Raw genomic sequence first — 13,194 nt, 5'->3', positions numbered from 1 at the left:
TAGTTTAAGACATTAATAATATATGTAAAAAATTCAAAAGATAATATTTTTAATTTATAATAAAGATAAAGTTGGTTCTGTATTGGTAATTCGCATCGTCCTTACAAGAAACTCATTATCAGCGTAGTTAAAGATTATATAAAGCGTAGTTCGTGTTAGGTACTTATAGTAGGTAACATAGAATGGATAGTTACTTCAAGAGGATAAAGATGGAATTATAAAATTAATGTATCTAAAGAGATTAGGATAGTCTAATTTACCTAAAAGTAGCTTACTAAGAAAATCTAAATTCTCTTGTTCTCTTCTATAAGCTTGCGAAGACAAATGTAAAGAAGCAGAAATAAATAATCATATATTGGTGAGTAATCAATTTTTAGTATGTACCAAGCAAAGAATTTACGCCGAGGCCACTCTAAAAGATAAGTATAATTAGCTGTATTAAAATTTGTACAAGATTTTTAAATATTATTTATTTATTTTGTTATCAATAATTAGTTACCTATTTATGGTTATGGCTAATTGCACTTATTTCGCATAGCTTTATAATAACTAGTAGTATGTTAAATTCTAATAACATATTTGAAATCTTTTTAACTTAAACCATAATATATTTGTAACGTTCTTTTGTCTTTATATCATCGTGCGGGTTACTAATTTTAGTACGACCGACGCGCAACAGTTAAAAATAATAGGAAATATTTTAATAATTATTATAATCTTTAATATAATGTGCATTAAATTAAAGCTTATACTTAGTGCTATTTTCTAATTATCGACAATAATGTTAAATTCCAGAAATTTTTATTTATTTATTTTTTTTTTTTAATATAGTTTTTCTTAATAATCAATAAGGTGTAAGGTCGTAAAACATTACATTGTAGTTTGCAAATGCCAAATTAAATTGATTACCTGTTAATAAATATAAGTTATTATGTAATATAACATTATATATATAGTAAATAAACATATCATTCCAAAAATAACTAAGAATTTTAATTTATCAAATTGTATGATTTTATTTTAGCTTAAAAAATTTAACTGAAATAAATTTTATCACAAATATATATTTATTTATAATTATATAAATTATAAATTTATACTAGTACTTAAGAATTATTAAAAAAAAAACTTTAAAAATTACATTTAAATGCTATAAAATGTTAATATTTTAAAAGTGTTATTAGAAATCATAATCTGATGATAAAATATCTTCACTTTGATTTTATAATCATTTCGTAATATTTTCATCTATGAAAACTACATGTCTTCATCATCACCACTTTTCAGTAACATTTTAAAGTTCAATCATGGCCATATCTACTTGGTTAAGACTTTCATTAACTATAATAAAATTATTTGATTTTCTTCTTTCATTTAATACAGTTACAGTATCAACCAACTTTAAATTTCTTTTGAAAATTTCTATGACAAAAATTTCTTCTTAGAAATTTCCCAATTACATCTTTAATTGACAACAATAAGATAGGTATTCAAATTCTAAAAATAAAAAAATTAATATATTAATAGAAAAAAAAAAAAAAACAATACAGCAAATAAATTAAATTAAATTAAATTCTTGATCTCTTGTTTAAAACACAATTTATAAAAAAGCTTTATGTTTCTACAAAATATTCCATAGCAATTTAACATCTAAACTAAATTCATTTCTCCAACTAAATTCTTGGTAATCCTAGAAGATGAGAATAATATAAAATATAATTTCATGTTCTACAATAATAAACATACAAAATAGAAAAGACCAAAACACGTACCTGTTTTGTCACTAAAAGTTTTTATTCCCATCATTCTTTTATGATCCATTCTTTATTTTCAATTTAATCAAATATAAATAAAACTGTTAACATTTAATTTTGTATTGATAAAAAATATAATATAATTATAAGTATAACACAATTTGACTGACATTTGTGAAAAGTTAATTTAATTTTTAATTTATCTAATTATTACTTAATTTTGTATGAAACGTATGATATGTAACCATATCTATTACTACTTTCACTATATTCATCTATTCAATCTAGCTGATTATAAGTTCTGTTACAATTATCTATTGCTGTTTGAACAACATCACTATAATCCAGATTCGAGAAAATGATTAACATTTTAAATATCTAGATGTCAAAAAACTAAATCTAAATTTACAAAATTCTCATGAGCTGTAATCATAACTTATGTAATGACTCACAGTAATGACAACGAGAATGCATTTTGAAAAAAAAAACTATTGGTTGATATGTTTACTGATAATAACATACGATTATTATTTATTAGCTTGGTTCATATAATCTACTTTTGGCTGAATAAGAGAAGTATGAATTGGATTATTTCTGTAAGAAAATCAAATTTAAAATAGATTGTAGTGATAAAATAAAATAACCAATGTTAAAATATTACATCTTAATTAATGTAATTACCATCACACAAGTGTTGTAAAAAGGCCTAGATTTCATTGCTAATGTGTCATCTTTAGTGATGAAATTAATAACAACCCCCTTACACCATGAATGATCAATCCACTGAATAAAATGTTCATGATTGAGCGGAAAATCATAATTAATAACCAAAGACACTTGTACATCAATGGTTTGAGCTAACAAATGAGTGGTGATTAGTATAGAACTATCATCAGAACAAATGACACAGAATATTCTCATGTTGACTTTGATCCATTCTTGTATGCATGACTTTCAATGCTTTCAAACGCATGTCTTTAGCCAATGAATCTACCTTATCGTGTTTATTGCAAAATATCACAGCCTGAATGATACTAAGAGTGTTAAACAAACTACATTAAGTGTCAAACATCCATTTTTTGTCAATAAAGTAGATGAAAAAATGTTTTATACCTAAAAAAAATAATTTGGTTAACTAAAATAAGCAGAATTGAAATATATGAAGCCTGCACATAGTTATTGAGTGTTTCCACTTATCGTAATCACACTGTATAATATAAAAATTTTCTTACCATTTATTATATGACAAAAAAATCATCCGATATATTTGTATGGTTTAATATCTTGTGTATGGTGATATATTTATTTTTTATGAATATATAGTCATCACTAAATACTTTAAATTTTTCATACAAGACATCTGGCATGGTATTAAATAATTTGAGATTTTTTATTTAGTCAAACTTTGGTATATTCCAATTAATTGGTAAGATTATATTTTTGTTAATTTTATTTGGTATTTGCTTCCTGTAAATAATAGATGTTTAAAATATGAATATATATATATATATATATATATTTCAATGTATAAGAAACTTACTGAATTTCAAATGCAATATTTTTCATTTGTTTACTATATATGGCATCGCCGATTTTTTTTTTTTTTTTTAGTTATTAATATTTTTTTTTTTTTAATTTTTATCTTTAAAAACTATTGTTGAGATGATTGTATTTTGATGGAACATTTAATTATTAAAAAAATTATGTTACTGTATAACTGTGTACATTTTGTCGTGTAATGATGGATATGTGCATTTTATTTTATTTTTATTATTGATCGAATTTTGAATTTGTGCACTATTATTTTTAAATGTGTAATTGTATTAACATTGAAAATCCCATTTTTTTTAAAATATAAATGTATAAGTTCTATGTCCAATAAGACATGCCCCACTGCATGTAAATCGTTTATTGCTTGGCATATATACTGTATTACTTTCTAAAGATAATATAATAATTTATTAGTTATTTAGTTTTTATTTCAGTTTATAAAAATAATAAACTTACTTCATTATGATACTTATTTATTTCGTCGACCAGCATAGTTGTTGTCAATCAATAACAGTCTATAATTAGAAATATAATTCTTGAATATTGTCATCATTTGGAATTACATCCACCAATTCTTCATAAGATCCTATACATATGGTAATACCACAGATTATATAAATATTAAACTATGAAAAAGGCCATTTAAATTTCTAATTATTTAATATTCATTTAGAAATTAGTAATTACCTTCAGTTTCAATCATATGATCGACATCTACAAAAACATAAACATTCATACTAAATGATACATCTATTTCGTCCATATTATACAATAAATTATAGGTACTAGTCAGTATTCAGTTTGTTATTTCGATATTACTAAGTTAACAATTTATTAATGAAAATTATAAAAAATAATTGAAATAAAATTATCAACGATAAGATATATTTAGAATTTCAAATTTAAATAACCAAGATAATAGATAATGTTGATAACCTACGTGATAACAAATTAAATAAGGAAAAATATGAAATTTGTGGTGGGACGAATCATGAATCTCTAAAATACTCCAATTAATGTAATATTCTGCTTCGACATATTATTGTTAAATAAAAAAAATAAAACTTTTATTAATAATTACTTACAATTATGTAAAAAATTGTTGTAAAACGATAAAAGTTTTTAAAATAATTAATGATTCATAAAAAAAATATTACCCTGTGACGTCCTAATCCTAAGCATTATATATCCGTGGCTAAATACTAAATATATATTTTATTATAGTCATAAACATACGCAGATATATTATAAATACACCTTATATAACTGTATAGACATAATATTATTATTTATTAGACATATATTTATGTTATATTTAATTCATGTCTATGATTATAATCATGTTTACATCTTTATTTATATGGTATCAACCGAGCTTTGATAAAGAGATGTGACCTGGTCCATGGTTGTAAAAATGACACGTCTTTGCTGTAGATTGAAGAAGCGACGTGTTGTAAACAATGTAAACATAACCTAACGATTATTTTTTCTGATAACACATAATTGATTGAGTATACAAAAATTGAAAAATATTCTGCCGGCTACGTCAGACTGTCAGAGCACCATAAAGTGTATACATAATAATTCATTTTTATTTGATTTCTTTCAGTTTTATTCTCTGTGATGGTTTAGTATAGTCAAACACATAGTTTAACACATTTATTTAGTGTGTGTGGTTGAGAGCTATCATAATGAAGATTGGTAAGAAAACATCAATGACTGGATATTGTTTTTTTAATGTAAATTAATTTGATAAAATTTTATACTGTTTGCTCTTTTAGTATTTTTGTTCTTTGTGGCGACTGGTTGTCTATGTTTTTCGTCAAGTCTATCTGTTGATACGTACTTGTCATCTAGAGACAAAGACCAACTAAAGAGTGTACTGCTTACGGGTTTAGAATCTGAAAATTTATCCGATGTCTTCTATGCTGTGTCAGGATTGCAACAGCTCAATCAAAAAATACCTAATGTTCAAGTAAGTGTGCATAAGAGATTATATAATTTACTCTAAATAAACTACATTAACAACTATAATATATTCGGCTTCTTTTGTTTATTGTTGCTTGAATAAAAAAAGGTTTAGTTTACCATTTAAATATTTCATAGTTAATTGATATAGATTACACATTAATTATATTATATTACAATTATAGTAATAGATAAAATGTTTTTGAAAATTATTCTAAAATAAGCAGAAAAAAATAAGTCTACTTCATTTCAATTTGAACTATACAAAATTTATCTCCTGTTTATGAAAATCATTTTTCTATCATATTACCCACATTAAAAGTATTTGATGCAAAATCTGAGCCCTGTACATCAGAAATTTATATGACATACTAAATTTACTTTATTAAAAAAAATACTATTTTATTTTAAATAGCTATGTCAATAGAAATAATTTTTGGTGTGAACTATGAACTTTTTATACAATTATCTTAACACCGAGAAAAATAAATACTTTTTTAAAATATTATATCATATAATACCAAATGTGTCTTAATAAATTGGCATGACTATCTCCCAATATACTGAAATAAAAAAGTAAAAATATTTATTTGTATAATTATTTTTTATAACTAATTTAACTGAGTTCTTTTGCTAAGAATATAATATGTCATAAGCATGATAAAATTATTTTATAAGTATTTTAAGAAGTTGATTATTTATTTATTTAATACACTATACTTTATTTGACATAAGAAATAACCACTTCTCACTTTTGTGTAAGGGTATGTATACCTACAGATTGTTGATTCAATAAGGAGACAAATGAGTGTTGTCTGATAGTTGTCCAATAAAAACTGGTAGCTGTTGAAGTTACTTTTTGTATTAATTAAAGTATAGTTGAAATACTCGCTTTAATATGTGACAAGTAACTTTAAGTTAATTTATCTATTATTTAGTTGTAAACTATAATAGCATTGGTTTTATAACATAAGTACTGGAAAATTTAAAGATAAAATGTGTATTATAGGAGATGAAAAGCTAAAATTTATAGTGCTTTAAAGTAATAAATAATATGATAATCATAGTGATTTGGATATCTCAGGTATAATAGAATAGATACGTTTATAGACCGCATACTGTACTCATATTCAATTTAAATTATATTACATTTTATTGTTGAGTGTTACACAAAATGGTAGTAGACATATTGAGGAGTCTATAAATTTATGGAATATATAAAAATATAAAACTCATTTTAAAATGTTTACTTAAATCCGTGATTTAATATTCATTTTAATTTACAACTTATAGATGATTTTTTTTGTTTTTATTATACTACATGTTTCCAAATCAAATTAAAATTATGGTTACATTTTTTCAGCTATTATCCAATTTATTTTTTTTTATTTTTGTTTAATTAATTATAAGCTTAATAAATATCATTATCCATGATTATATTCACATCATTAATATTTTAGACTATTAGTTAATGTGTTATTCAGTAATTATTTATTAGTGTATTAAATTATTCAATGTTTACATTAGGCATAATTGCTGAACTCAGTATCTACTATTTTTCGTATTGTTTATTAACTAAAAATTATGAAATATTTTGATTGAATGTTATTTTAATATAAATATAAATATGTTTGATTTAAATTTATTTAAAAAAAAATCCTATGAACAACAAATAAATTTATACAATACATAGAATTATACAGGATTAACATTTATAATTATTTGGTATGTTATTAATGTACCTAACTTTGATTTGTTGAAGGTTATTTACATTATAAAATATTACTTCTGTTATAATTAGTTATTACTTATTAAATTATTAAATTTATATTTTAGGCCGTCTGTGATAAATTAGTGAAATTTGTTGGGAAATCAAAATCATTAGATTCTGTTTATTTTTCAACGAGTGCATGGAAAGCAATTGCCACGTGTTCAGGCAAATTAGTTGTTGATGAAGCAGTCCAAGTAATACAATTTGTTTTATTTTTGAAACTTGAATGTTATAAATTATTTGTACTTTTAGGATGTTTATGCTATGTTAGAGAAAAAAGATATTAGAGATGTTCACATGTCTGATTTATATTTTGGTGTCAGTATTTTGAGTAATCTTAATCTCAAACCCAAAGATATTACTAAACTTATAAATATTATAAAAAGAAAAATGAAGCCTGATGATACTATTACTGAGTATGTTCTAGATATATTAAAATTATAAAAGTATCAATAAATATAATATACTTTATTGCAGTTTTGGATATTCAATACATTTATTAGCAAGTCTTGGTCCAGATGGACGTTTTGCTTTCAATCGTTTGTCTGATGCCATTATGCAAGTTGATCAGGTTGATCGTAAATTCTTACAATTTGAAGGAGGCTTGTCTGTCACTGGTAAAGTTATGAATAAAATATTTTAAACGACGTGTTTATTCATTATTTTAATTTTAGCACTTGTATTGACTGGAGTGTACAAATTTTGTGATGCTGTGCAATGTAATACTTCATTTCCAATTCAAAATGATCAAGCTCTGATGTTTAGTAATTATCTTTTGTCTCGTAAATCCGTACAAACACCCAAAGGAGCATATTTCTTACTTAATGCTCTTAATACATTATCCAATAACAAAGTATGTTGTTTACTGGCTTTTATTTATTTATACAATAATAGTATAATAACTTTTGTTTTATTATTTTTATAATAACTAAAATATTTACAGTATCACTTGCCTATTGCTGCTACACTTGTGAAACCAATGGGTGATCTAGATGATACCCAAAAAATACTGTCTGTGCGTTTCACTAATTTGCTTGGAGAACCATTGCCAACTTCTCTTTCTGTTGGTGTTGAATCAGCAATGTTAAATAATAAAGTTGTTATGTCTAAAAATAAGTTCAAATCTACTACTGATAAGTAAGAGTTTATGTTTATATTTTTAAAGTAAATTAGTTCTAATGTAACTAGTATAGTTTTTTTTTTTTTTACTAACCAATTTTATATTTTGTTTTCAGGACTGTTTATGAATTAGAGTTTAATGAACCAGATTTGTCTATTGGAATCTATAGTATAGTAATAAGTGCTACACCATTAGAAAAAATTAAGGTTCCGCTTTTGGGTAATACAGCTATTCCACTTGAGGTAAAAGTATCAGCTTCTTCTGTGAATGTTGTTGATTTTAAAGTTGGGACAACTGATAATGATCAACAAACAGGCCCATCACTCCAAACGTAAGAATAATATTCTTGAATTTTCTATTGAATCAATGTTTAAAAAAGATTCATACATTTTTAGTTTAAAATATGGTGAAAAGTTGTCAACTCCATTAAAAGCAGACCACATGCAAAGAATTATAGTACGCTTTGCTATCAAAGACTATCAAGTTAAGAAACATGTACAAGTACACCAAGCATTTATTAGGTTTACAAATATTAAGACTGGTTCTCAAAGTGTATTTGTCGCTGAATTGGACTCTCAAAATAATTATAAATTGGATATGGTAAGTTTAACAATTGAAATTAATTAACTGTATACTAAATTAAAACTTTTTCCTCCTCAGGATTTAGGTGTTAAATCAATATCATTCAAACACACATCTGGTTTATATTCTATGGATTTGATAATTGGTGACTTCCTGTTAAAAAATCCTATAGTTTGGCATTTTAGTGATATAAAATTGAAATTTTCCGAAGTTGAATCAGATGTTTCTGAATCTTTTACAGATTTCTATAAACCAAAAAAATTAATTTCTGTATGTAAAATAATCATACTATAATTAAAGTATTGTGTCTAACACTATATATGTTTATGTTTTAGCATACTTTTAGAGAACCTGAGCCTAGACCACCTCATATTGTTTCTCTACTTTTTACTGTATTGTCTCTTGCGCCATTATTGGTTCTTTTTGTGCTGGTGAGTATTAATTACAATTATAATTCTTATTAACTATTTCTTATTTAAAATTTAACTTTTCCAGTGGGCTCGCTTGGAAGTTAATATTAAAAATTTCCCTTTTAATTTGAGTGCCATAGGATTTCATTTGGCACTAGCTAGTAAGTGGCTTAAATCATATTAAATAATTATTCTTTTTATTAATTAAGTATTGGTTGTAATGCATTATTATTTTTTTAGGCATATTCATATTGTTTGGTATGTTTTGGGTATACCTAGATATGTTCATAACATTGAAATATCTATGTTTGTTGGGAATTTCGACATTCTTATTTGGTAACAGATTACTATCATATATTGCAAGAAGAAGAAACAAGTAACTTAGAATTGTTACATGACTTACATGTACGTTCTATTACAATTCTATTGAGTGGGTTATCGATGATAAAGTCAAAACGATAAAATATTCATTCCATTGTGTACAAGAAAATGTCAGATTCAATTTCTTTTTTCACTTTTGCTAGCATTGAATCGTATCTATTAAATTGTATTCTCTAATGCCAATGGGATGTACATATATAATGAATACTGTATTAAATTTATAAATATTAGAATATAAAAACATGAATTACACACTTATACACATACATGTTTCATGTACACACACACTTATACATATATGTATTTACCTACTTAATTTTAAAGTTTACAAATAATATTTTCTGAACAAAGCATTTTTATATAAACATACTTAATTTATTATCAATATATCAGGTTAAAGAATTTAAATGAAGCTAAATTTTTTTAGTTGATTAATATATTGTTTTTATTTTTAAGTATTATTTGTTCTTTGGAAATTATGTAGTAAAATTCAAAACAATATTTTATTTTTTCTTTGTTGAGTAATATTGTTAAAAAAGAAGAATAAACAAATAAGAAAATCAGTATATTATAAATCAGTTATTTTTATAAAAAAAAATGCTGGAATCACTTGTTACGTCATAGGTTTTGCGTGTAATTTGTTATTGAAATAATGTAGATATTATGTTAAATTTAAATTCAAAAATACATCATTGTGTACAAATGGTATATATAAATATAATATATATTAATGTACCTATAATATTATCACTAATCAGTATGTGAAGTCTTAGTCTTACTAACGGTAACAATCAGAGTTCAGCCGTTTCAAGTTTTCATAGAAAACTATCTAGAGTTCGATAGATTAGAGTGAATTTCTTAGTGATAAGAATATTATCAGTTATTTCTAATTGATATTTTTAAATTTTAAATTAATTTTAGAAATTTTGAAATCGTCATATTTTACATGCTCATAATTTGCTTAAAAATTTTAACTTAATAAAAATATCCATGAAAAATACAGGACTATGTTCTTACCTGTAAGTTTGATTATAGATAGGTAAATTCACTATATTATTAAAGCTCACTACAAAAAATTGAAACTACTGAATACAAACTTTTCTATTAATTTTGTACCTTTGTAATACAACTCATACTTGCATTGTGTTCACATTTCAAAAAAATATTGTGGTTGTATTTTTGACATGTGTAAATTGCTACAAGAATAACTTATGAAATCTTGCATTAAATTGTCTAGATTTTTGCTCAAAGAACACATTTTTTCAACGTAAATTAAAAAAATAAATAAATAGATGTTAAACGTTTTTAGTATTTAGCTCATTAGTCATTAATAGCTTAAAAACAGCAAAAAATAAATTGTATTAGTACTTATGCATTATAACCTGGTCAGTGGTTCTGGTCAAAATCGATCACTCAAATTGCGCCTTATCATTATATTGTGATATTTTCACCTTTATTAATATTACTATTTTCTATTTAAATATTGTATATCCATCACTGCCATTAAACATAAAATTTATATCATAAATGTATAGAAGTAGATTCTACCTAAATATTAAGAAACAATAGTAGTAAAAATAAACGATTTTATTTCTTATCTCGAATTGACAATAAAATGTGGAGTACCACAAAGTACAGCGTAATTGTCTCCAGTTTTATTTAATATATAACTACTTTAAAAGCCATGTAATATGCCACACTGATGACTGCTCTAATTTGTATAAGTAATGGAACGAATTTTTTTTAAATTTCTAAGTTTATTATATAGGTACTTAAAAACACAATTTATTTTTTGCATTAAAACACGGTGTTAATAGGTAATACGTACGGCGTACGCAGTAGATAAATATTCTCAATTTAGGCCAAAGAAAAAAATGGCTTTCAAAAGATTTCTGATTTTATGGGAATTCAAATTTACAATTTAATGTCTAACTATTTAGCAAATTTTGCTATTTTTATTATTCGAGAAATTTATTTAACAATGGTTAATGTGTGATTGTGACGTTACTAAAATATATATAAAATGGTACCATATTATTATTTTAGCTTTATTTTTGTGTAAATACTATTTATGCTTTTTTTAATACCTATATTATTTATGATTGATTTTATTAATTTGTTGGTTAGGTGCGTAAATGATTTAATGAGGTTCCCAGTTATTTCAAAAATATTTTAAATTAAACAAATCTAATTATTTTATTTATTTTCCACAGCAGCTTGAATTTTTCATATCATTTTCTCATAGTGTAATATATTTTTAAATATAAATTATACATAGGTAGTTAAATTAAATTTTATTATACATATAAATTTGAAAAATATTAGTCGGTCGGCTCTTTAGTCTATACAGTGTGACTAGATGTAACCTGCCCTATCATTTATCTTAATGCTCGATGATTTAGTCACAACTTACATTATTCAAGTATGTATTTTATGTCATCAAAATGTATGACAATTTATTCAAAATAGTAAATAAAAAATACATAAAAATAAACATATTAAGTACTTATATCAGGTCCCGCGAAGGTGATGCTGATCTTACATCTGTTAAGTACCTACCACTAAAGTTATTTTATCATCGAAACTATTAATTCAAACTAATTTTTTTTTGTAAAAATAAGGTGTTTTTCCTAAATACGTAGGTACCTATTGGTAGTAAGTAGATTTCTTTAATTCAGGTATATATTTACATAATACAACTATACCATAGGCAAGAGGCGGTTTAAACATGCAAAAGATTAGGGCTTTGCCACAGTCCATGTTAAGGTAGGTAGTGGGGTGGTAATTGTTAATAATATAGACATTTTTTGAAATAGCTATAACTTGTTATTTTTTTTTGAAATATTTTAGTATTTTAAAAGAACTAACAAGACATAAAAATAAGTCAATACTGTTACTATTATTAGATTTGTTTAATGATAATTGTTATTATTATAAATCAACCTAAACGCCAAAATATATTTAATTTTACGAATAATCAAGGAAATATAAATTCAACAAAGTGGTCAAGACATTTGGATTTATCCTTTTCAACTGATATTAACTTGAACTTTGTAAAGGTAATAAACATATTTGCCATGAAATCAAATCTATTATAGACAGCTTTATTATATCAATAGGTAGATTCTTATTAAACATAGTACCTTGTTATAATATTTTTATCGTTTAATAAATAATTTAAAAATAAATGATATTTGTTTATATTCTCATTTGTGTGTATGTATGGACTATGGATAATACTCATAGGTACCAATAAATATTGTCTGGCCATATTCGGTGGCATTCTAATACTTATATAAAAATAAAAGATATTTTTGGTCATCAAAATTTTAGTCAGATTAATACTTATTTTCAGGAATATAAAAAACAAATCTGAGTTCAACCCATGACAAAATAAATCTATATAGAAACAAAATTATTTAAACCATAAGAATATTGTAGCTGTTTTTTGATGAGCTATAAAATTTGGTTTTGAGAAATTACCTACGGTCACCAAATATAAATATAATTTTTTTCACACACTCAATTACTTATCTATATTTACTATTCATTAATAGGCTAATAGGTGGGGGGCGAGGCCCCTCAGGCCACCTGTAAAATCCACCACTGGTTAGATATATGTATAACATACATTTAAGTATTGGGTATAACTAATAT

At 24.1% G+C, this 13,194-nt stretch overlaps 2 protein-coding genes and 1 long non-coding RNA gene across 4 annotated transcripts; 1 reads left to right on the top strand and 2 right to left on the bottom strand.

The window, feature by feature from the left end:
- Window positions 1–1,589: 1,589 nt before the first annotated feature.
- On the bottom strand, window positions 1,590–3,058 carry LOC112598545 (ATP-dependent RNA helicase eIF4A-like). 2 transcript variants are annotated; one of them, XR_003114894.1, is made up of 4 exons: window positions 2,987–3,058; window positions 2,436–2,867; window positions 1,773–2,348; window positions 1,590–1,690 (listed from the first exon to the last, which is right to left on the bottom strand). XR_003114894.1 is itself a non-coding variant. In XM_025345054.1 (3 exons), the coding sequence occupies exons 2-3, from the start codon at window positions 2,673–2,675 to the stop codon at window positions 2,343–2,345; spliced, it is 246 nt and encodes an 81-aa protein (XP_025200839.1). In that variant the 5' UTR covers window positions 2,676–2,867; window positions 2,987–3,058; the 3' UTR covers window positions 1,590–2,342. The 2 variants fall into 2 exon arrangements, 1 of the variants encoding a protein (XP_025200839.1); XM_025345054.1 differs by having other exon boundaries at window positions 1,590–2,348.
- A 417-nt stretch (window positions 3,059–3,475) lies between these two features.
- LOC112598571 lies at window positions 3,476–4,128 on the bottom strand. The gene is made up of 3 exons (XR_003114895.1): window positions 3,993–4,128; window positions 3,762–3,891; window positions 3,476–3,693 (listed from the first exon to the last, which is right to left on the bottom strand). It is a non-coding gene; the product is annotated as an uncharacterized LOC112598571 (long non-coding RNA).
- Window positions 4,129–4,804: 676 nt separating this feature from the next.
- Window positions 4,805–9,769, top strand: LOC112598554 (dolichyl-diphosphooligosaccharide--protein glycosyltransferase subunit 2). Its single transcript, XM_025345069.1, has 13 exons — window positions 4,805–5,006; window positions 5,087–5,280; window positions 7,110–7,238; window positions 7,297–7,460; window positions 7,522–7,661; window positions 7,719–7,897; window positions 7,988–8,181; window positions 8,280–8,495; window positions 8,560–8,764; window positions 8,825–9,016; window positions 9,082–9,177; window positions 9,242–9,317; window positions 9,397–9,769. Exons 1-13 carry the CDS (start codon window positions 4,997–4,999, stop codon window positions 9,534–9,536), a joined length of 1,935 nt encoding a protein of 644 aa, XP_025200854.1. The 5' UTR covers window positions 4,805–4,996; the 3' UTR covers window positions 9,537–9,769.
- The last annotated feature ends 3,425 nt before the right edge of the window (window positions 9,770–13,194 follow it).

This window comes from Melanaphis sacchari, unplaced genomic scaffold (genome assembly GCF_002803265.2).
Source record: "Melanaphis sacchari strain LSU unplaced genomic scaffold, SCAv2.0 Contig48_pilon_pilon, whole genome shotgun sequence".
Classification (NCBI taxonomy): domain Eukaryota; kingdom Metazoa; phylum Arthropoda; class Insecta; order Hemiptera; family Aphididae; genus Melanaphis; species Melanaphis sacchari.
Note: the sequence above shows the minus strand (reverse complement) of the source record. Positions and strands in the feature narration are given on the sequence as shown.

What these genes read in the sequence shown, in the direction of transcription:
- LOC112598545 (XM_025345054.1), bottom strand. Translation starts at nt 2,675, where the DNA reads ATGAGAATATTCTGTGTCATTTGTTCTGATGATAGTTCTATACTAATC.
- LOC112598554 (XM_025345069.1), top strand. An exon ending in ATAATTATAAATTGGATATG is followed by an intron (nt 8,765 to 8,824) that starts GTAAGTTTAACA and finishes TTTCCTCCTCAG; the next exon opens with GATTTAGGTGTTAAATCAAT. An exon ending in TATTGGTTCTTTTTGTGCTG is followed by an intron (nt 9,178 to 9,241) that starts GTGAGTATTAAT and finishes TAACTTTTCCAG; the next exon opens with TGGGCTCGCTTGGAAGTTAA.